Source organism: Magallana gigas, chromosome 1 (assembly GCF_963853765.1).
Source record: "Magallana gigas chromosome 1, xbMagGiga1.1, whole genome shotgun sequence".
Taxonomy (NCBI): domain Eukaryota; kingdom Metazoa; phylum Mollusca; class Bivalvia; order Ostreida; family Ostreidae; genus Magallana; species Magallana gigas.
In genome coordinates this window covers 17,029,980-17,055,630 of record NC_088853.1, presented here as the reverse complement: position 1 = coordinate 17,055,630, position 25,651 = coordinate 17,029,980, and the positions used below count along the sequence as shown (strand labels likewise).

The 25,651-nt window shown below is 31.4% G+C and overlaps 2 protein-coding genes across 2 annotated transcripts; both read left to right on the top strand.

Moving 5' to 3' along the window:
- Nucleotides 1-389: 389 nt before the first annotated feature.
- LOC109617747 (adhesion G protein-coupled receptor E1-like) lies at nt 390-8,183 on the top strand. The gene is made up of 15 exons (XM_066084474.1): nt 390-527; nt 749-812; nt 1,105-1,243; nt 1,445-1,497; nt 1,819-1,927; nt 2,232-2,335; nt 2,454-2,556; nt 2,770-2,947; nt 3,672-3,741; nt 4,085-4,151; nt 4,447-4,532; nt 5,146-5,272; nt 5,731-5,772; nt 6,419-6,711; nt 7,250-8,183. The coding sequence occupies exons 1-14, from the start codon at nt 479-481 to the stop codon at nt 6,581-6,583; spliced, it is 1,356 nt and encodes a 451-aa protein (XP_065940546.1). The 5' UTR covers nt 390-478; the 3' UTR covers nt 6,584-6,711; nt 7,250-8,183.
- Nucleotides 8,184-12,449: 4,266 nt separating this feature from the next.
- LOC105348270 (adhesion G protein-coupled receptor B1) lies at nt 12,450-24,510 on the top strand. Its single transcript, XM_034462201.2, has 23 exons — nt 12,450-12,580; nt 15,271-15,492; nt 15,573-15,812; nt 15,984-16,060; nt 16,184-16,369; nt 16,807-16,878; nt 16,998-17,103; nt 17,203-17,340; nt 17,532-17,595; nt 17,879-18,017; nt 18,223-18,275; nt 19,848-19,956; nt 20,275-20,378; nt 20,513-20,615; nt 20,948-21,125; nt 21,856-21,925; nt 22,120-22,186; nt 22,471-22,556; nt 22,929-23,055; nt 23,524-23,565; nt 23,654-23,785; nt 23,881-23,955; nt 24,099-24,510. Exons 1-23 carry the CDS (start codon nt 12,523-12,525, stop codon nt 24,201-24,203), a joined length of 2,553 nt encoding a protein of 850 aa, XP_034318092.2. The 5' UTR covers nt 12,450-12,522; the 3' UTR covers nt 24,204-24,510.
- Nucleotides 24,511-25,651: the final 1,141 nt, after the last annotated feature.

Below are 25,651 nucleotides of genomic sequence, written 5' to 3'. Positions count from 1 at the left end.
GGTAAATGTTACGTCGTCTATAGATATATTTTATTGAATTGCGTTCTCTATTTTATTGTAAATAAATGTTACATCTGAAGATATTTTCATTAAATTTTGTTTTCTTTTTTCGCTGTACATTGATAAATGTTTTATTTTTAACTTTAATACTAAAACATTTGCACATCATTTAATGAGCTATTATCTTTCAGGAAGGGAAACATGCTAGCATTATATTAAAGAATATGGATCATGTCAACGAGATTTTGATTCAAAAAGCCAATGTTACAAACGATACAAGGTTTTGTGGCTCCAATCTTGGTAATCATTTTAGTTTTGATTTCTCTATCATTATGCTTAATCTTCCAAAAAATATTTACAAAAATAGAATGGTGAATTTTTTTATCCAGAACTGACGATTAATCAGACAAAACTAGATGAAAACGATATACGTTTTCCGGAATTGTCGTCAAGCAATACTTCAGATAACTCCAACGAAATGTCGACTTTCCTAGAATTACCAAAGCAAAATATAAACGCTTCAAAGGGTAACTATTTCTTCTCGTCAGACAATGGCATATTCAAAAACTCTTTTTGAATTCAATAAAACTGTTCATATAAAATGTAAACTCTTTTGAACATAATACTATTTCTACATTGATTATTTGTATGGTGTTAAAAAAGCATAATGCAAAATGATATTTTGCTCTTCATCTGATGTGTAAAATTACCGTTTAAGGAAAAAATGTTGTTTTTAATGTAATTTCAGACATGCAATATGTGGCTATAATATACAAGACTTTACCAGAATTGCTGTCATTGGACCATCACAGGTTTTTTTTAGTATTTGATATTTACTTAAAAGCTAATTATTATCAAATAAAATGAGAATGGTAAAAATAAATTTAGCTATAAAAATAGTGATGGGGACACGCTCATATTCTAAGAAGAGACCGCAAAAGAATATAACTCCTGCTCAAATGTCATTCTCAGTTATCGTTTTAGAATTGTAATTCACTGTATATATTGGTGTGATTCTAATGATGGAGGTGCATTTTTATTCAATTATTTAAATTAACAATAGTAGTCTAGTGTTTACGTTTACCCAAACTCTTAAATTTGTAGGAATGAAAAGCAGGAAAACCAGACGGGGGAATCCAAAACAGATACATTTGTCAATTCTGCCATTCTCTCCCTTACTACACAGAATGATATCGGAATATTGGATCCACCCCTTGCATTAACGTTTAGGCATATCGTTAATGTAAGATAGTATATTTTACTTGCATGTATCTTATTTGATTTTAGCATTTAATTAGTATTTTGATTTATTGTAGATGATTTTTTTATTATATTTAAATTATCTTTAAATTCTGAGTTTTTTTCCTCACTTTGTGTGAAATTATAAAGATAGCTGCAAACTAAGTTATATGCCATAACGTAAATTGAGTTGATACTATTATAGAGTGAATCTAATGAATTGCATCCAGTTTGCGTTTCCTGGGAGTTTAAAACAAGGTAATTTGTTAAAATGAATTTTATAACTTCGTTTTTCAATATGTTGATCAAATCATACATCTTTATTTTTAATTTCCAAGATGAACTGGTTCGCAGTGACGAATTATCGCAATCAAGCATTCCATTTACTTGTGTCATTATTAGCGCAACACAGCAAAGAGTACATTTTGGCGAGATATGATCGTGACAACGAGGCTATCGAAAACTACGCACAAAAAATTCTCGTAGTCGAATAAAAATTTAGTTCACGGTATATTCGCTGCTATTGCGCAATCCGCTGTTATTAGAAAGTGTTTTCTTACTTTCTTTTATTTTTTTTAGCAAATGGACAGAAAGAGGGTGCAAAGTGAAACAGAGTGATTACCAAAAAACAGTGTGTCTGTGCAATCATCTCACAAACTTTGCGATTTTAATGAGACCTTATTCTCCGGTGAGAACTGTTATACTATGTACTGGCATTATCAAATAAGGATGACCGCTATTTTTGTACTTCCGAAATATTCTTTCCTTTGTTTTTTCCAATGTTTAACTAAGGTATTCTTAATTGTTAACCAGAGTATTACTGTCAATTGTCAAGTTAGAAGCGATATAATGAGCTCACATATTTCTTAAAACTTTTGTAAAAAAAAAGTTCGTGCCTTCCTTAAGCATTGTAGATATAAACATTCAAATAGTAAAAAAAATGTCGTCATTGTGCCCCTTTATGAGAAATAATATAAATTCTTTCTTGCCAGGTAAAAGAAGAAACCCATCTCTTGGATATGATGTCCCTTGTTGGCGTAACTCTCTCCGTAGCGTTTGTTTTCATTACGTTTTTAACCTACATCATGACTTGGAGGTACTATATTACATATATTGTGTATATCATGCTTATTTTAAGACACAAACATGTAAATAAAATATTATAGCAACACGTGTAAATTAGATGATTATTTGAAAGAAAGTATTTTATACAGATATATCAAAAGTGAACAAAATATCATGATGCTGAATATGTGTGGAGCCTTGACTATATCCCTTGTTATGTTCATTACAACTGTGGAGAAAACACATGATGGGGTAATTTGTATATCATAGATTAAATTTTATCATTTTGAATTAAAACGTTAATCTAGAGATCGAACTCTTGATAAATTTTACATGATAAATATAATAATATTTGTGTGAAGATGGATGTTACGCTACGGATTTTCCATTAAGTGCTTTTAATATTAGTTCCTGAAAAACAATTTTAATGACAAGTTATAATATTAATTCCGTCTTAAATTTCAGAACTTATGTGTCGCGATAACGGCCATAATCCATTACCTCCTTCTAGTGACCTTCTTTAGTATGCTTGGAATTGGTGTCAATTACTTTATGAGTATAACAGTTACATACTACGCAATGTATATGGCGAAAAACTTCAAGTCAAAGCCTAGAATTCATTGGTTTTTGATTGGAGCATGGGGTAGGTTATCTTATATATTGTTAAACGTTATACACTTGGTTCTGCTTTTTTTAAGCACGTGTTGCAGTAAGGCGCTTTCGCTCAATTAAGTACAGTGCTGAAGGCATTTTCATATATTCCAGTAAATTAGCATCAGCGGAATTGTTGCTGTGCCCTTTGTCGCCAATTGCTGTAACGTCTGTTGCCGGCAAGCGGATGCAAGAACGCTTTCTTCTATTGCCGATTAAAATACAATATGGTGTCGAGGATATCATATTCTACAAAACGAGGATTTCTATATCTACGATTTGTCATAGTACATTGAAATGCATTACAACTGAACAAAGACTATTCAGTTTTAAGCTTCAATCGGTTTTTTCGGAGCATTTTGATAAAGAAAACGTTCTATTAACGTCAAAGTTTTCAAGTGACGGCGAGGCAATGCAACGTTAATGGAAAGCGCCTTCAGAAAATGCACACTTAGAAAAACGATAATTCAAATCCGCACTTACTTGTTGAAATAGTAACAAGCAACAAATATCAAACACATAATATTTTGCTTTCATTTTAAAGGTTTTTTTGTTCTCAAACGAATGAATTAAATAAATGAATTATATTGAGCCCTAGCCTTCGAAAGTTCATTGATAATATTCTATCCGTAAAATCATAATCAAATTAGTTCTGTTAAATGTATCCTATAATACAAAAAATATTACATTTTGCTTTTTACGGGTTTTTTTGTCAGGATTGCCCATCATCATTACAGGAACAAACCTTAGAGTATTCTGGGAAAACGGATATCACCTGAAAAACTAGTATGGCGTCATTTAAGTTATTTAAGTGATAACACTTTGTGATACATTTTTGAAATGTGAATATTTCTCCTTTGATAATTAAAAATTAAATAATCATCAAGTAAATTCCGACCATTTGAATGTATATGATTACTTTCATTTGCCATCAGATATTTGTTGTATAAAATATAAGGAATGGTATAATAGAATGGTTAATCAATACACGTACAGTTTATTCAACATAATCCAAATTCTGTACCTGTACCTGTACGTGAAAATATACTTTAGGCTCCACGCGTACCTTTAGACTTACACGTTGCAATGCTTAATCCCAGCAATAATTACAACATCTCACTATATTTAGTTGTTGGTTATCTATGAAAAGTGGATCTCTATACCTGTTCATCATCCCAGTATGTTTGATAAATATGGTAAGTATACGCTCACTGGACTTTAAAATTGATTTTTTTGTTTTAAATCTACATATTATTTCTTTGGTAATTACTTTCCAGTTCAACATTTCTCCTGTTTATATTTTATAATTACAACCAGCTTACATTTTATAAAAAAAAACATCAAAACCCAACAACAACAAAGTGAAAGGAAAGAAGCAAATAAACAAAAATAATTTTAAAAAATTGATGTTTTTGATCATCAGGACATCTATTCTTGTTTAGAGTTATTGGCTTATTTAAAAAAAAGCTATATTAGCTGTCTTTTTTTCAGCTTAACATCCTAATAATTGTTTCGTTGCTGCGAGTGGTATATGCTTCAAACAGAATGTCAAATTCTTCACTTTGGAAAAAAGCTTCGTAAGTAAAATTGAAAATGTCTGTGGATGCTTGTTTTCTTCTTTTAAAGCATTTATATCACAAAATTGGCATCCTTTTCAGTTTTTTTATACAAAATGTACACTATCACGGAAAAATAACCCCCCCCCCCTCCGAAGATTGTTTTCAATGTGTTTAAATTGGCTGTTTTAATAAGCTTCGGTCTCATTAGCGGTGCCATATCAGAACAACTAATCTAAATCATAAATATTTTAAAATGCAAATAAAAAAAAAGATGTTTTAAGATTTTGTTTATGAATTGTTACTATTCTTCAGTTTTTTTTTATACAAAATGTACACTATCACGGAAAAATACACCCCCCCCCTCCGAAGATTGTTTTCAATGTGTTTAAATTGGCTGTTTTAATAAGCTTCGGTCTCATTAGCGGTGCCATATCAGAACAACTAATCTAAATCATAAATATTTTAAAATGCAAATAAAAAAAAAGATGTTTTAAGATTTTGTTTATGAATTGTTACTATTTTTTACTTGGTAAAAAATAAAACCGTGTCATCAAATGTATCATGCATGCAGTTGTGCTACCTATTTTTTTTTTACGTTATTAAGTTTTTTTTATTACATTATTTTTGACAGATCTGGTTTGCGAACCCTCGGTACACTCGTGCCAGTGCTTGGTGTGACCTGGATATTCGGTATTTTTGCAATGGACCAAAGCACGGACATCTTTCAGTACATATTTGTCATTGCTAATTCTCTACAGGTCAGTCTTCAAGTTTAATTTTTATGACTACAGTTCTTTTTTCTTTTTCTTTTTTAAATATTTTAAAATCTTATTCACTTGAGTCTTGTGCTCATTCCTATCTGTCCTGCATATGATATCAGTTATGACCTTGTTTGCCACATTGCAAAGCCTGAAACAAATTTTTAATTGAAAAAGGATCGCATTTTTGCAGTACATGAAACATCTTTTAACAGACATGAAGATAAAGCTATATACTTCAACCTTTTGTTCATTTTTTAAATGATCAAAAGGAAACATAATACAATTTACATTATCACTACACTTTTTGTTACTTGCACAGATACTTCTCTTTTAACATCTTGTTGCGGCCGATAAAAAAATATATACAGGTTTAATATAATAATCCGTTCATTTTGTTTGAAATTCTAAAAAATGATCTATAGGATTCTTTAAAATTTTGTCTTCTATTTTTCCAGGGGTTTTTCATTTTTGTTACGCAGGTCTTGCTCAACAAAAAGGTTAGTTTATGGTCACACCAATTTGATTTCTTGGTCTTCGCGATCGGATTCTAGGCAAAAAAAATAATTCTGAAATAAAAAAAACACCATAAATTTGAAAAAATTGGAGTGCATGAAAAATAAAAAAAAAATAGACGCAAACGATTGCATACTTTTTACAATGTAGTTTTTTCCTCTTTGAAATGCATGTAAAAAGCAGTACAAAGTCGGTTACTGTATTCGCTATTGTATCATACCCCTCCTTATTGCTATTTTTATTCACAGATACAAGCATTATTAACTTTTACTTGTAAATCTTGCTGACAATCTACCGGAAAATGTTTGGTATAATCAATGCAAAAATAAGCACAATCTTGACTTATAAAACAATAAAATCACAAATATGAAACGGGAAACGGTACAAAAGTTTCCGGGTGCGGGATTTTTTTAAAATCTTTTTTTCGAAAGTCCTTAGGCATGTGCACGCGGATCCGGCATCCAAGAAATCAAATTGGTGTAACCTAAAGATATACTATTATATTACTTAACATTATTTTTTTTATATTTGACATATGGCATACGCATTCAACCAATCTAATATACGTTAATAAACAACAACAAAAGCATCAATACATTAAAAATGGTGACACTGTCTTATATCTTCAAGGTAAGGCAGGGATTGCGCAACTCGTTTCAAAAACGAAAAACTGTAACTTCTACTGGCCGGAACAATACGAGAACATCTACTACACGAAGTCTGTTTTTGTCTACAACAAATGCGTCTATGTTGAAAAACAAGGTAAAAAATGAATTTATTATTTACCTTTGTTGAAGACGAATATTTTCTATATTAAACTTTTCATAAACTATGTATGTCAAATCATTTTTTCTGGTATTCAGGAAAATGCTATGGGTGAAAATACGAAAAAATCGAATTGCATGTTTGCAGTAAAAGAAGAGGTAACGCAATTTCTTGAATGACCCCCCCCCCCCCCCCAAAAAAAAAGTACAAATAAGACTTATAGAACCATTAATTCTTACGAGTGTGGGATAGTGAAATTTCACCAAAAGCCTCGTCTTAGACAGTGCATATTGACCCTGGAGTGGAATTTCACTATCCCACATGAGTATGTAATAAAAGGTTATTTTCTGTTTATTATTTTACATAAATGCGATTTCTGATAATTTTTTTAATGTAAACAAACATCGTTTGCTGAATTGTTGTCAAAAAAGCAATAGAATAGCTCATAGATTAGCCCATTCGATTACTCATGATTTTCATTCAGCAAACGATGTTTGTTTACATTAAACAACGGCGTAGTAATACACAGTGTAAGACAAACAAATTCACACCGCTGTCTAACAGTGGATAAACCGATCTCACGCCCTTGGTAATGCGCAAAATTTATATCTAAATTAAAAGTTCTTTTAATATCATTAAAAAAACATATTTCAATGAAATACCGATGCGCTGTTGATTTTTTGTTCTTAATATTAGGTCAAGGAAACACCGGACATTCTACAGGCCACCGAGTGGGGGAAGGAAGCGATTCGTAACCCTAGTTTTCTATATACATATGATTTGTCCCGTGGTTCTAAATAAAATTCCTTATTTGATCATCATTTGTAAAGATCAAAGATTTGAGTTTAATATCTAAATGGACATCAATGATGTCGAAACTCATTTATTTGCAGGTAAATGTATCAAAATGATTTTTCTACAGCAAGGTGCTTGAATTTAGCTTAAACTCGATCTTAATTTGATGTTCATTGTTTCGATTATGATAACTTTACGATTTGATTGTGCAATGTGTTGTCATTTTACTATTGACTATCTGAATTTTTAATTTGCTCAAAGTTTTATGAATGTAATAAAAAATCATTCTTTAAATATCATGAGGTTGTCAAAACTTTTAAAATATTAGTCAGAAAACGAGAAAACTTAAAACTAGTACATTTTATTGTACTGTTTACATATTATTCATTGTAATTTAAAGCTTTTGTTGATATATATTCAATTTTTTGCGTGTGTTTTTTTTGTTTTTTTTTTTGTTTGTTTTGTTTATTTGTTTGTTTGTTCGGTTTTTTTGGTTTTTGCTTTTTTTGCAAATTGTATGACATTGTGCATTTGTAAACCATGGGAGTCTTGGTTTCTTCTCTAAATATATATTATGATAAACAATTTGTGCTTAATGTTAATATGAATACAGTTGCAAATTGATAAACATTTCATGCAGTTTACAACATGTCTGCTTGTGTTCTGTAAAATAAAGTTCAAATTGTTCATTTGTTCATTTAGTACGTCTTGAGTTTTATTTTTAATTTTTTGTACTCTGCATTTTTAGGATTCACGCAGGCGACCTATTGCAATTGGTCTGCGTTCGTCGTCACGCGTATTGCAACGTGATAATTTTACATTTTTAAGGTTTCCGATCCATAATTGCCCCGGATTTAATGAATCTGGATGCATAACATATATGTATGGGCTTAATACTCAGTATAATTGGACATAATTTTCATGTTTAAGTATCAGTATGTAGGAGTGGAATGTGTCCTAATTAAAGACATTTTCCTGTTCTTGAAGAGTTGCTCCTTTGATTTTAATCTCTAAAAATCAATTTTTAAAAATTATATACGGTATAAAATTTATTTTAAATAGTTTTTGTTCTCCTAAGGATTAAATTATTTTTTCACCAAAGCAATTATTGATATTCTTAGTATTTACTTTTTTATTTAAAAAATGTGCTTGTCCCAAATAGACCTTAAAGCAATCTTCTTAATTAATTTCTGCTTAGTGAATAATTTTGTTTTTTTAATTTCTCTCGGTAAATCTTTTTCTACTCCGAAAATATTTGAATTAATATCAAAGTATTTAATATATGATGGATATTCAGGGTTAGAAAAATAAGGGTCTTCTATGGTTAGGATACCTTAACTTCCTGTTGAAAACTACAAGGCTAATCCTTACCAATTTTGGACCATTTCTATGGAAAGATGAATCTAAATTAAGAAACGCATGGCTTTACCAACCCCAGGCCCTCTCAATTTGGGTCAAATATGCCAAAACAAATCACAAATTCTCAAAAATTATTTCTACCCCCACCAATTTGGGGCCCGAAAAAGTGCAGAATTTCCTATGTTGTTCTAATAAACTTACACATTTACTGACAATGTACTTATAAACTTAGACAAATGTTGACGTTTTTACTGACTGTACTGATAGACTTAGAAAAGTAGTGAAATACGTAGACGCTACTGATAAACTAGGGCATACAATGGCACATTTTATTGACGTTACTGAGAAACTTAGAGAAGTAATGACAAGTACTGAACAGTACTGACGCTGTTAATTTTTACTATAACTGATTCATTGAAGGTGTAAAAACAATTTTATTTTGACTTTTTAATGTTTAATAATAGTTGTTTGCTAGATTTTAAGGGCACATATATAATTCCGTTCAATTATCCGAACATTACATACTTGATATTTATTGATTGTACATAAAGGTGGGTTTTAATGTCAATTCCATTCATTCCTGATATATCTTTAGGGTGAGGTGGTCAGAGAAATAACTTGTCGGAAAGGGGAAAGATGTTCCGAGACTAGTTTTATGAAACTTAAATATGTGAATTAATCAAAATTGAATTTTCTATACCCCCACCCCTACAGTACCTATCAGACCCAACCTAACACCAGAGTAACCCCCAATTAAACCCCGGTTTTACTTTTTGGGTTTATTCGGGGTTTACTTTGGGTTTACTTTGAAATTGCTTTAGAGGTCAACTCTATGCACTGAAGTGTGAAGCAGACTAATATTTTATCTTACCATCCTACTGCCTGTAATTCCTACCCTTTGTATATTCCGAATACACAGTAAGCGTCTGCTTTCAAGGGTATACTTCTGACTGGGTTTACTCTCTGTGTTCACTCTGGGTTTACTTTGGGTTTACTCTGGGTCCACTCTAGTAAACCCGAAGTAAACCCAGAGTAAACCCAGAAAGTAAACCCAGGGTTTAGTTGGGTTTTACTTTCTGTTAGGTTGGGTCTGATCGGTACTTTAGATCCGCACATGCTGCATTAAAACATGGTACCGTTATGAATTTAATAGGCCTATTGCTTTAAATAATAATACACCATACGTTGTCTGCAAGGGAATGATTTATACGATCTTTTAAATCTGTTGAATTCTTAATCTCAAACACGCGCAGGACAAGCAGCAAATTTTACTCATAATCAACACTGACCGATGGCTTTCAATAATAATTCTCTTTACATCATAATGAACACAGCAGATCCAAAATGTCGGAATCGGAAAAATGTAAAATCTATTTTTAATCCTATCCTAAATCTTATAAACTTTATGGTAGTTACATCCCCTTGCACACACGCACAAGCAGGTACACCACTGTCCCAGTTTGTCTCACGACTTATTATACTGTAAAACGAGAAAATTTGGCACATTCGTATTTAACAGCAAATCAATTACTTATTCATTGGCCCGAATTAGTTTTAGCACACCCATTTCAAAAGATAAAAACGTCTGAGCAAGTCTGAGTTATTCCAATTGTAATAAAACCAGAGGGGTTCCTAAGCTCAGATGTGAGGTAAATCGAATGTCACCCAAGTTTCAATCATCATGAGCAAGTAGCATTTAAAGATTGTTTACAATGAACAGCAGGTTGTTTGTTTAAATATTCCATAAAAACACATAGATATATCGTTTTATTTTATATAAACATATCAAAACAAGAAATTACTGAATGAAGTATTATCAGTGGGGACGGTTGCCAGTTTCAGGCTCTAAAAAGAGGTGTGAAGGGGAGAAGCCAGTTTTGGAAGATGCTTATGATAGGTACTTAGCAATAGAATTGAATTACTCAATCCAATAACATTAAATTGGCAGAACTTACACAATTATTCATACAGCTAATATGAACGATGGTAAAAACAGGCAGAATCGGTCGTCCAAAATTACAGAAAAGCTCATACCAAGTAGTAGAAGAGTACCTAAGACATTTATAACATGAATATAATGGAACACCATTGGTGCAATTTACATTTTAGCGATGAGGGGCAATTGCGCCTACGGAGCTAAACTTTTTAGTGTGCCATATTTCCTCGTTTAATGGTACATTACATGTGTCTAAGATACCGGTTATGTTAAATATCAATTTATTGGTACATACATAGTTTAATATTTTTTTTTCTCCGAAAATATAACTTATTAAAGAAAACATTAAAAATTACGACAAAACTAAACAAAATTTATCTTTAAAAGATAGACCAGATATGTAATTGCAATTAAACAAATTTACATTTTGTATGTACTTATCGATTGATGTGTGGATATATACACCCAAATGGTATAAAGTCAATCAATATCAATATTAGAGTTATAGAAAATCAAGTTTTGTGTTCATAAATCAAGATTGTTTTTCAGCTACATAAATCAAGACTGTTTGTCAACTACATACTCTTGTGGACAGTAAGACTCTAATATTCCTAGCTAAATTGACTAGAGAGAACAATAGCCCCTAATTAGCCCATCCAGTTAAGTGTTACCAACTAACATGTAGAACAGCTTCATTGGACAAGGTAAACAGCGCAATGGGAAGTTGTTTTCTCTCTCATTTCAAAATAGAATAAAATGAATTTGATAAAACTAGTAACATAAACATTTTAATCAATATCCAAAATATTACTTTTTTAACTATTTCATTTATTCATCTAAAACAATTTGAGATATGTAGTCAGGTGTTTCAGGTAAACTAAGCTCATGTACATTTTCCAAACTCAAATAAGATCAATACCTACGAGCACTTATCATTATCTCAGTACTTCTCTAATTTTCTCTGTACCGTCAGTAAAATGTGTCAGTAAATGTCTAGGTTTTTAGTACTGTCTGTTATTTTCTAAACTAATGAGTACCACCAGTAAAATCGGCAGTATTTGTTGAAGTTCATTGGTAATGTCATTATAAAGTAAATGTCTTAGTTCATCAAAACAAAATGAGAATGTGAGCACATTTCTGGAGCGTAGGTGCACACATTTAGAGATAAGACTAAATGCATGGTAAAAATGTTCAAAGAACCCTTTACCAACTATGCAATTCATGGTCCCTGGCTGAGGGGTTCGGACCCTAGGTATAGGATGGAACCAAAATGACTAACTACAAAAATTATATTAAATCTTAGAAAAAATGTTTTACCCTACTCCTGTACATATTTGAAAAAAAAAAAATGCATGGTCATAATTTCCATGAAGCCCGCAAGTCAAAACATACTGCTGTAATGTTTTTTTTTATTTCATTTTATTTATTTTTTTTTTTATTTATTTATTATTTTTTTGTACATGTACATCATTAAATCTTAATATTCATGTATCTATATGAAGTTTTGAACTACTATATCATGCGCTGATCTATAAGAGAAATGAAGGGGGTCCATCACATGGTTAATTAACTAAGATATGCCTCGACCCCCCCCCCCCCCCAACCAACCCCCCCCCCCCCCCCCCCCGAAGTAAAACATGGCTATTTCTAGAAGCAATATAAAAAGTCAATATACATCTTTTAGATATTAAGTTAAGTAAATCATGATTGATTTGAATGAAAGACTAGTATAATACGTAAATAGTTGAGATATGGGGTTGTAATACATCAGACCTGGTTTTCTTCTAGAGACACTTGCTAATGATGAAAACACCTTCCGTGTCGTAGTATTTGTAGAGCATGTAAAAAAAATTACTTCCAAGTCAGTTCATGAATCAAAATGGCTGCACTGCTTACTCTTTGTTTTATTTCGATATTCTTCAAAGTTCAAACGAATGGTAAGTATGCAGATTTTGCATTAAGTAAATTTAAAAGCACTTAGTTTCATTGTTAATATGAAATAGATGGAATTTTAATCTTTCATTTTAAAGTCAAATTAATGTTGGATTTTTTATGGTGAAACAAATTTGCATGGCAGACGTCACGTTACAAATTAGTGACAACAAATAAAATAATGTATACTATATATTTAGGCAATGTTACCTTTTTTGCCTCATTTTATTAAGTGTTCATTGATTTTTATTTTTTTTGGCAATGACGCATTCATTCAGAACTTTATAGATCTAAATAGTTGATCTGATGTCAAAGCTATATATTGTAAATGTTTGGGAAATCGATGTCAGTTATTTTTATTTTTAAATTTCGAATTGTCATAAACAGGTTTTGGCATATGGGAACTTAAAACTTGTATATTTTTAAAAGAATAAAGTAATAACCTATTGTTTGATAAAGCAAATTGTACTTAAAAACTTTTTTTTAAAATATTGATATAAAAATGGCATTTCTCGTATTATTTTTTTTGTATACATCTTTTTTTTGTATATACAAGAGTAATTTCTAAGTTGTTATAAATAAGAAAACAGTATTTTCACTACAAACTAAGTACATGTAATACTTTTTAACAAGAAAAACCCACATCTTTATGCTCCGGAAAAAAAACACTTCACCCTTATATGAATAAAGAAGAATTCACTTATTATGTGTTAAATCCTTTTCAAGTCTTTTTATTGTGTAATTATTTTTAGATGTTAAGGGCACTGCTGTTGTATTCATTCAACTGTAAAGTTTTTACAATTTCCTTTAATGGCTCTAACAAGACACTGGACTTTCAATGGAATGTTTAATAACTAAATACTGTAAACGTCTTTAATTCTACGTTTCTAAACAAACCTTTATAATCAATCAATCTTAAATAAACTGCCGATTACGAATGCCAATCGCAGAAAAAAATGGTTTTACATAACTTTTTGCCCTTAGGAGATGTCTGAGATAATAAGTCACAAAGGTGAAACGAATCTTATGTTATAAAAGTTGTTTAAATATATGCATTTTCTCTCTCTCTTTCTCTCTCTCTCTCTCTCTCTCTCTCTCTCTCTCTCTCTCTCTCTCTCTCTCTCTCTCTCTCTATATATATATATATATATATTTATATATATATACTCATGCTTGCTATATTTAACGAATTTAAAATATTAATGATTACGATAAACAAGTGATATCTTAGACCCCCTCCTGCACCCATGCATCTGTAATGGCAGCGTAGACGGAGATGGTGAATGCATAGCTCAGTATTTCCACAGAGGTTTAATGTTCATGGAAAATTGTCTAACCGTGAACATAGTGAAATTTAAATCACCTTAATGTGTTAAACGTCTACAGTAGTTTGCTAAATAAAACAAATTGTCATCTATTGGATATCTTCTTTTTCTTTTCGCAGAAGAAGCTTATTTATATACATGGGCTGTCAAAATCTGAAACATCTGCACTTTTACGTGACATTGACGCTGTTTGAAATGAAATCTGAATCTCTGGATGAAGTGAGACAAATGTCATTGTGTTCAATATATTTATATTTATAAGCCAATTACTGGACAGTAAATCATGAGTATGAATCTTGCCTTGATCAAAGGGGAGTTTGCCACACACTGCCCAAAGACAACTCTGTTAAACAGCTCAGTTAGGGTTATATATAACATCAAACTGAAAACAAGTGAAAAATAGTACATGTAGGCATTAGCGAGCACGGATAATGATACCACTTTATATCGCACGCTTTCATAACTTCCGTCCAATATTCCCACACAATTTGAATTACAAAAGAACGCTTATTTCATAGACGAGTGTAATGAATAGATGTTCTATGTTATTTAAGATAGTAGATATCATTGCCAGTGCAATATGATTCAATATAATTTGCAGTTTTCTATAAGAATATAACTATGAAACATTTGGTAGCATCAAAAGTGGCAGCAATTACAAAACATAACATAAAAATGAAGTTTTAAAAAAGAAAAATTAAAAAAAAAGAAACTTTATTTATCAATATGATTTATGTGTTGCAATCTATAACGTTTATTGCGCAACTAGAATAGAACCTCTAAAGCAGCACCGATGCAGAATTTTTTTTAACTGAAAAAATAGAGTGTGCATAACAAATCTGATGCTTCATAAAAATGAATTTATGTTAGAAATCATTACCCAGACTGTATAATCGTCTGAACTCAAGAGATCATACTTTAGTAGTGTTACACAGCAATCAAGGCTCTACTTGTTTATAATAGTGTGCCTATATTTCTGTTGATATATTTACATTTTTCATAATTTTTTTCTGTATGCGATCACTTAGAATAAAAAATGTACCGTATAATTCAATACACTTCATCTAAGTCGAAAAGACTAATCGTGGGAAGCCAACAGGATCGTCATACATTATATCATTATTAAAAGAACATAATAATGTCATTAAATCAATATTCAGTTCTACAATAGTTAAATATTGTATAACTATAAGAAACAAGGAATATTTTTTTTTAATATTATGAGATAATAATAATGCTGAAAGAACGTTCAATCTATCATTGAGGTCTTTGATAGAATTGATAAGGACTTCGTCCAAAATTATCACCTCATGATTAAACTTAAGAAGTGATTCTGAAAATTTGTTAATAAATGTCATTGATTGTTATAGACCAAATTGTCAGTAAAAGTACCAGAGTCAAAGGTAGCTCAATTTACCAAAACGGACGGTTCTTGGCATCGTACGCTGTGGACGGTGACTTCGATCAGTCGATATACTACTGCTTTCATAGTGATGTGAACAAACAAATAAAAGAGGCGTGGCTTCAAATAGACCTAGGAAGAGTATTTAGTGTCAGCTCAGTCAAACTCTGGTACAGGAGTGATGAAAATTGTAAGTATGATGACATTGTACATTCAACTAGTTTATTTAAATTCATTAGCATGCAATTGATTTGAATTCTGCATTTATAGATGGATCTACTTACGACAACAAAATATCACGACTCCCGGGGTTTTCAATCCGTGTGTCTAATGATACCACTGTACCAACATCACGATCATCATGTTACACCTCTTCACAATATGACGCCATGCTGACCATTATAGAGAAAGAATGTAAGAGAACAGCCAGATATGTCTGGATTTATCAGAATCATACCGCTGCAGGAGATATATGTCCGATCCTAGAAATCTGCGAAATTCAAGTTTTTGGTACATAACAATCATTTAATTTTAAAACATAATGTAAAGTTTAGACGTTTCACATGTACATAAAGTTTGTTAGCCGACATTCTTAAATTAGCAGTTATGTTCAAAGTTTCACGACGCGTAATATATGTATATTGTTGTTAAATGTTTTAAAAAATATGATTGTCTAAATAGTTCAACCACCCGGACTTATGCATTCCCTTATGACTATAAGTTCCACAACTGAACGCTTGGGGAATGCTTCGCAGCAGGTAAGATGCAGTTTGCTTTTCGAATGTTTGTTAGGAGGTGAATCTTTTTTTCATTCTATGATATTATATAAATGATTGTTTACGACATGTAGTCTGACTTTAGTTAAACATGTACCTGCTTAGTTGAACAGTATAATAGAAGATGGAAAACAGGATACAAAAGTGTTCCAGGAAACCGTAAGTGGAATTCTGCACATGATGAAAAACACAACATTTTCAATCAAGGGAATAAGTGCAGGGGACCTTAACTCAACATTGGACATCTTAGAGAAGATTGTTAACACCACTGGACCAGACATAGAAAACGAGGTGATACAGCTCACAAAAACAGTTTCTTCAAAATGATTTGATAAAAAACAAAACAAAAGTATAAACTGATTATTTTTAGCCTTTATCATCGTTTGAAGAAATGCACAATGTTTTCATTCATTTGTTTTAGAAAAATAACATGATATTATTATGATCAAGGTCAACTGAATAAGATGTTTATGTTCTTATATCTAAATTATGATAATTAATATGATACGTATAAAAAAAATCCGGATAATTTTCGGCTATCGAACATGGTTGATGATCGGAAATCGTTGATGAAACTTAATTGAGATTCATCTGGCCGATACTCAGATGGCTTCTTTAAGAGATGGTGCCGATACAAACCCTCTCCAATACCCTCTCTAATCAACTGCATATGTAGTTTTCAAATCTGTACAAAAAGGATGATAATGGTATACATTGAGTTATTTTAGGTTTTCTACGCCGTGATTGACAATATTTTATCAACGAACAACTCGAAATCGTGGACTACCCTCATAAAAAAGGTTAAGGTTTTATATAAGAATTGTGTTTTCTATTTAGTTGTAAAACGATAAATTAACCTTGTTGCCATTTAAAACCCTTATGCCTAACCTTTGCATATCTGTCACCCGTGATCTTTCAGAAAGGAAAACGCGCTAGCTCAATATTAAAGAATATGGATCATCTTAATGAGATTTTGATGCGAAAAGACAATTTAACAACGCCAAGGTTTTGTGGCTCCAATATTGGTAATCACTATATATCAATTCATCAACTTAATTATTATCAATATTTCAAGAAATATTCACAAAAACAGATGCTGTTGGTTGGTTTTTTTTCTATTCTAGAACTGACTATTAACGAAACAAATCTCGATGAAAGCGATATTCGTTTTCCGGATATATTATCAAACAATACTTCGGATAATGACAACGAAATGCCGACTTTTCTAGAACTACCAAAGCAACACATACATGTTCCAAAGGGTAAATATTTTATTTGGTCAGAAAAAACATATTTTTTCTAATTCTGTCAGTCAAATTGTAATTAAACATCAATATGATTTCTAGATTGATTATTTTTATGATGTTTAAGAGACGAAGGCGAAATGACATTCTGCCCCCAATAATATGAAAAAAACCTTTTTTAAATGTTTTCTTTTCGATTAATATTTTAGACATGCGATATGTGGCTATAATATACAAAACCCTACCAGATTTGCTGTCAAAGGAAAATCACAGGTTTTCTGTATTTGTTACTTAAACTCTAACTATCTTTGAAGCAAACGAAAATGGAACAAAAAATTAAGCTATGATCATTAATGGTTAAGCGATCGTATACTAAGGAAAAAACGAAGATATTTACAAAATATAACCAACATAATTAATTTTATTCTCAATAACCTTTCATCCATTATATTTATTGGTTAAACATTGATACTTTAGGTGTAATTAGTTTGAAATTCAATAACTTAAACAAAGAACAAAATATCAAATATCATGTGTCCTCCAACTTCATTTGCAGGAACGAAAAACTAGAAAACCAGACGGGGGATTCCACAACAAAAACATTTTTCAATTCTGCCATTCTCTCCCTTACCACACAGAATGATGTTGGAATATTGGATCCACCCCTAGCATTAACGTTCCGGCATACCGTTAATGTAAGATGTTTTTTTCTTTTATAGACTTCTTATTTTTTTTGGCATTTAATTTGTATTTTATTTATTGCAAAATTATTGCAAGCAAATAATTGGTTTTGAAATAATGTAAAATTTGGAGGGTGTTGTTTCTAATTGTATGGATTTATACACGAACGGCGCAAATTAAGTTATTTAGCAAATTGTATTTTAATTTAATATTTTATAGAATGAATCAAATGAATTGCATCCAGTGTGCGTTTCCTGGGATTTTAAAACAAGGTAATTTGTTCGAAGAAAATTTATAACTTTTTCAAAATGTTAGCTAAAAAAAATCATTATATTTTCTGACTTTGTTGAGAGGTAAACTGATTTTTCTAAATTATATATCATAGAAATAATTGATAAAAATATCGCCCAAACATGCGCGGATCCATTAAACATTTCCAGGGTAGGGGTCTGAAAGATTTTTGATTTTTCCATGTTGGGGCAGGTAATGGGGGTGGGTCTGAGGCACATTTTCCGTAATCCGTAATATCACTATGTAAATTCATGAATTTTCCAGGGGATTAGGAACCTCCCACGACTCCTCCTCTAGATCTGCGCATGCTAAGATATGAACTTATAAAACCCGATAGCTTTATGCTTTATAGCTGTAATGAAGTCCAAGAAACTGTAGCTGATTAGGGTGTGCCCGTCCAATAGATTTAATTTCGGTACCTACAAGGGTCTTTTTAACTCCTAAACGAAATTTTTCTACAGTATTCTAAAATCAATCCATTCTGAATAAAGCATGCCTTTTTAGCCGGGCTCTGTTGAAAGCTATAGGCAGGCAAATCGCCAATGTTACTATAAATAGCACAAGTAAACAAAAAACCAAACAGCGTCAAAGTAAAAGCTTCCGCTATACCAAATAGTTACACAAAGAGCCACGTTTTGTAAAAATTGTTGGCATCTTAATTGTTTCTTTTATTTTAATTTCGAGAGAATGGTCTATCTTTTTTAGTTTTCTTATTAATAACTTAACTGTTTTAAAAACAAGACTATCCATTTTGGATACATACAATGCGCATGAATTTTCATGAACTACTTTGCTGCGCGTTGAAGAAATTAGTACAGACCCCTTCACGATAACTGCAGTACTGCTCTCTTGCAGGGCAAATTGACATACTTTGTCGAGATTTTAGTACGTAGATAATTAAATGACGTAAATGAAACAATTAACGTTACGCCATATTTCACCAAATCATGTCATTTTGCCCTGCAAAAGAGCAGTACCGCAGTTACCGTGAAAGGGTTAATTGAATATATAACGCTTGTTGCAAAATTCAAGGCAGAAACTGTTGAACTTTTTTCTACTAGACATATTTTTGTTTTTAGCCGCTTACAAAATTTGGTCGCTCTCTGATGCTTTGTCGACATTAAAAGCATGAAAGAGAGAGAGAGAGAGAGAGAGAGAGAGAGAGAGAGAGAGAGAGAGAGAGAGATTTTCAGTCTTTACTACACAATATGCATAAAGACACACCAAAAGAGCCCGGCTTTCAGTACTTCAGTACTTTGATTTAGTACAGTAAACTAAATTTCATTTGCAACGACTTTACTTTGCGACTTACCGAAGAAAAATTCGTTCGCAGCGACTATTTGCCGCAATCAAATCTCATCTTTACCTGTAACATTATCATAGCCAAACGGCAATGAGTACGTTTTAGCGAGATTAATTCGCGACGACGAAGCTTTAGTAAACCACGTAAAATATGTATCGTAGGCGAATAAAAAATTGGTTCACAGTACATTCGCTGCTATTGCGCAATGGACTGTTATTAGAACGTGTTCTATTACTTTCTTTTTTCTTAGCAAATGGACGGAGAGGGGTTGCAAAGTGAAACAGAGTGATCACCAAAAAACAGTATGTCTGTGTAACCATCTCACAAACTTTGCCATTTTGATGAGACCATATTTTTCGGTGAGAATTGTTGTTTTATGTATTTTTAATATAAAAGGAACACGACATCGATTTTGTTTTCCAAAATTAAATTGTATGTTAATGTTCTCGATGCAAAAGTAAATTTACTTAGATATTTCCAATTGTTTGTCAAAGTTTTATTGCTAATTGTTAAGTTATAAGCGAGATAATGAGCTTACAATTCTTTGTTATGTAATAAAAGCTATCGCATTTTGTATCTTACTGAAGTTAATTTCGATATAAAAATTCAACAATTCAGAAAAATATTGTGACACTGCCTTTAATGAAGAAATAATGATATGAATTTCACCTTTTCAGGTGAAAGAAGAAAGCAACATCTTGAAAACGATGTCCTTTGTTGGTGTGGTTCTCTCGATAGCGTTTGCGTTCATGACGTTTGTAATCTACATCATAACTTGGGGGTACAAATATTGTATAGATTGTGTATAGTATGCATAGTTTAAAATACCCCCTCCCCCAAAAAAAATACCGTACACATACCATTCTAGCAGTATGTGCAAGTTAAATGTGCATTCAAAAGTCATTCTTTATACAGATATATCAAAAGTGAACAAAATATCATGATGCTGAATATGTGTGGAGCCTTGATTATGTCCCTTGTGATGTTTATTACAACTGTGGAGAAAACAAGTGACGAGGTAATTTTTATATCATAGATTGAATTCTTTCATTTTGAATTAGAACATTAATCTAGAGGTTAAACTTAAGAAACTGATACAAGTATGATCGAATTTGCTATAAGTAAAATGCAACATAATTCTAATCAGTTGTATAATATTTTACAAAATGGGAAATATTTTTTGTAAAAGTCTAAAAAAAATAATTGAGAGAGAGAATGGAAGAGAGGTGGTGACTGGAACGCAATGAATTTTTAACTGCCTTTTAAAATAATTGTTCTTGAAAAAAAAATAATTACAAGTTAATACAAAAAGTTTGTAATTTATAGTATCATTTCTCTTTTAAATTTCAGAACCTTTGTGTTGCGATAACGGCCATAATCCATTACCTCTTCCTAGTTACTTTCTGCAGTATGCTTGGCATAGGTGTCTATTTCTTTTTGAGCATAACAGTTACATACTATGCAATGTACGTTGCAAACAACTTCAAGTCAAAACCCAGAATCCACTGGTTTCTGATTGGAGCATGGGGTAAGTCATATAATTTTTTGTTTTGTGTTCTTCTAGTGAAGGTTGCAGTTTAAGTCTTCCGCCGAAAAAAGTACATCACCAAAGGTCATGTCTTTTATGTATAAGCCTTAGGGTTCTTTCTTGTAAACCAGCATCACTGGATTTGGTAGTGTTGCTTTTGTCGATTGCAGATCGCTGGATTGACAGTCGCTGGTGAGAGAACGCTGCTACATTTTTGACCTATTAATGATTATCTTAAAATATAATGCCGAAGTTAAAGTATTCTATAAAACAGGGATTTTAAACCTCCGATTTGCCTACTCCGTTGAAATACATTACAAATGCAAAAAGACTTGATCACTGTACCGAGTTTCAAAATAAGTACCAGTTTTAAGCTTTAGTCATCCTTGTTGAGCAGCCAATTGTTTCATTAACGTCACCGGAAACGGTGGCGTCGCCGGCAAGGCAACGTTAAAGGAAAAACGCCATAGAATATACTCCAATTAAAACCTGCACTTACTTTGTGAGAAAGCATTGTTCACCACATATCATACACATATTGCTATAATATCAAATGTTTCTCTTTTGGAAAAATAAAATATATTAAGTCTCAGCTTACGAAATGTGATGATGATATAATATCCTTAAGTTTATTTTTTCATAATATATAATTAAATTAGTTCTGTTATATTGTAACTTATAACACAATTATCATTTCATTTTCTTTTTTTTTTTACGTGTTTGTGGTCAGGTTTGCCAGCCATTATTACAGCAACTAACCTTGGGGTATTCTGGGGAAAAGGATATCACTTAAAAAACTAGTATGACGTCATTTAACTAATAATACTTTGTGATGCACTATAAAAGAACGATTATTTTTCTCCTTTGATATATATTGAATTTTGACTGTTATATACCTCTTTTCATATTTATGAGTTATTGTAATCAGTTATTGTCAATAAAATATAAATATAAATAAAAAATGATAAATTAATTGCAATATATCACTGTTTAGTTGTTGGTTATCCATGAAAAGTGGATCTCTCTACCTGTTCATCATCCCAGTATGTTTGATAAATATAGTAAGTATCCGGAAATTGGTGTGTAAATGGACTTGCTTTATATTAATTTAATTCTATCTACATGACCTTTATTTGAAAATAATCTTCGAGTATAACATTTTATATTTTTACATTTTTATTTCCATAATAACAAAAAACTTACACTTTATAAAAAAAAAACAAACAAAAACAAAGAAGAACAATTGTTAAAAAAATATATATATTGCTCATTATCTTTGCAAAACGTTGACTTTTTTAATGTTTTAATTTCTTGGTTTTTTGAAAACCTGTGATTTTTTTTTCAGCTTAACATCCTAATAATTGTTTCTTTGCTGCGGGTATTATATGCTTCAAGAACAATGTCAAAATCTTCACTCCAGCAAAAAGCTTCGTAAGTAAAAACTAAAAATATATAGTGAGGCTTGTTTTCGTATTTCATGACATTTATATCGTAAACTATAATCCTTTCCATTTTTCTTATAAACATTAAAATTTGATATAATATCAGGAAGAACAAAGACTAAGAAAAGCCACATGTTGTTTTAAAAAATGTTTTCAAATTGATTAAAGTTAACTGTTCTGATACACATTGACTTTCGATAGCGGTAGTGTATCAGAATTGATTTTAATCAGTTTTTAATATTTTAAAACTGAATCTAATATATAAAAATTCGTGTCATCATTTGTAGCATGCATGCAATTGCGATACGTAAACTTTTTATTAGCACTCTTTCTCCTTTTTGATTACATTTTTTTTTAAAAGATCCGGTTTACGATCCCTCGGTACCCTCGTCCCAGTGCTTGGTGTGACCTGGATATTAGGCATGTTCGCAGTGGACCATAAAACAGACATTTTTCAGTACATATTTGTCATTGCAAACTCTCTACAGGTCAGTCTTGAATTTGATTTGTATACTATTAATTGCAGCAATACTCCCACACAGACATACCCTCAACTACACAAAAATATGTCTGCAAAAATCTGGAATTCTCTGCCAGAGTCATTTAGAAACTTTACCTCTTTAAATCATTTCTAATCAAACATATATAGTTGGTATGCACACTGTTGAAACTTTTGCGCTTGTCGGTAAGTTTCCTAAACAGGTTTGATTTCAGTACGTCAGAATTATTGTGGTATCTATTTGTCTTAGAGTATCCTTGTGGTATGTTTGCAGTTATGTTTTTAGTAATGTGTTACTGATATTGTATATTCTTTGTTGTAATTTTATGAAATGGTATTATGTAGTCGGAAAATCGGCAAAAGCTCCATAGCTAATGTTTATTATTTGTAAAACCCGACTTTAAATAAACATTATCTATCTTATATACTGTATTTATTCTTATTTCTTTTTTTTCAGGGGGTTTTCATTTTTGTCACTCACGTCTTACTTAACAAAAAGGTTAGTTAATCTACATTTTACTTTATAATGTAAAATCATATTTAACCTTTGATAAGATGAAGGTGTAATGCTTTATTATATTTTAAAGGTAAGGCAAGGATTGTGCAACACGTTTCAAAAACTAAAAACAATGACAACGTCTTCTGGCCAGAACATGAAAACATCTCCCACACAAAGTCAGCCATTGTCTACAACAAACGCGCCCATGTTGAAAAACAAGGTTAATATGCGTTTCTTATGTATCTTCGTTGGGGACTACAATTTCATGTAATTAAACTTTCACAAAACATTTTTGACCTTTTTTCTTGTATTCAGGAAAATGCTTTGAATGAAACAATATGCAGTGAAAATGCAGAGAAATCAAATTTGATGTTGGCAGAAAAAGCAGAGGTAACGCAACATTCCGAATGGCTTTCGTAAAATAAGATTTGAAATGCGACATTCTTATATAAATTAAAAATAAAATTGAAGAAAAAAAATCATATGTTTTTGAAATACTGATGCAAGCAACGATTGTATTTTCTTAATTCTAGGTCATGGAAACACCGGACATTCTTCAGGCCACCGAGTGGGGGAAGGAAACGATTCATAACACTAGTTTTCTTTATACTTATAACATGTCCCGTGGTCCGAAATAAAAAGAAAATCCTTATTTGCTCATTCATTGTTTAGAAACCCAGGTTTTCGAATGTTAGTATCTATAGGGAAATCAATAATGTGAAGAGCCATTTAAATGCAGGTTAACACATAAAAATGCACACATTGTTTTTCTATTGTATGGTGCCTAAATTAAATTAAATGTTTTTAATGTTTTGTTTTGTCAATTCACCATTAACTTTCTATATTTAAGCTTACCATTACCGAACAATTTATAAATATAATAAGGAATCGTTCTTTAAGTATTATGAGGCAGTCAAACCTTTTTTTTTATGTTAGTCTCGTATTGACAAACCTCACAACAAATATAATCTCATCTATTTTTTAAATATATCTTTGTCATTGTATTTTTAAGTTTTTGATGATTAATATTACATGTCGTTGTGCTTTTTGGCAAATTGTATATGTATTTTGTTACCTCGTGATACCACGGATATTGTAGAAACCATTCTTCTAATATAAATCATGATAAATAATAGCAATGTTATTGAAAAAAAAAACATTAAATGCAAATTTTAACGTATCTGCATGTATTTTGTTCTAGACACGAAAATATAAATAAATATTTCTTCATGTGTCCTGAGTTTTATGTTATTTTTTTTTATTACTTTTATCGTTGATTCTACATTAATTTTGTTGGTCACCTGAGTCACTCAAGTGACTTTGTGCAGTTTGTCTTCTTCTGTCGTTGTGCGTCATGTGCATCGTCCGTTGACAATTTCATATTTTAACTTCTTCACGAAACTGACAATAGTTACCGATTTTGATATGAAGCATTTTTATGATGAGAGCAATGTAAATTGTCATACCCATGGTTTTACAAACCCAGAGCCACAAAGCCGGGGCCAAATATGCAAAAATTGTCAATTTTTAAAGAAATCTTTATTTCTATTGGGGGATAAAAACTAAATGCATAAGTTATAGTTTTCACGAGGTCGTTTACTAAAAATTAATTATGAAATTCATGGTCCCTTTTGTCATGGGTTCAGTCCCTAGGGCGAGGCCAATATAGCCATATAGAGAAGAAGTGTTGATTCTATAATATTTTTTTTCTGTACTGCCACAGCCGTGGGAGTCATGCATTTTTTATGACGCTTAATATAATCTTATGTTAACTGAGCAGAAACTGGGGGTGGAAATATGACCGTATATGGAACACGAAGTTTTACTGAGGGCAATTGCTGTGTGTCTTCATTGACAATGTTAAACTTCATCTGGAAAACTATATGGTAAATTGCCACTTGGCAATATTGACTTCAACATATGTTTTCTATTTTAGGAAATCTACTTAAATATCCTCCGCATTGTATATGAGTAGAAATAGGGTGTATGCATTTGTTGTGCATAATAAATGTAACCATGGATATTATTTTAAAAGATCGACCATTAAAGGCCCGCGGGTCTCTTATTACCAAAAAGTGCATTATTT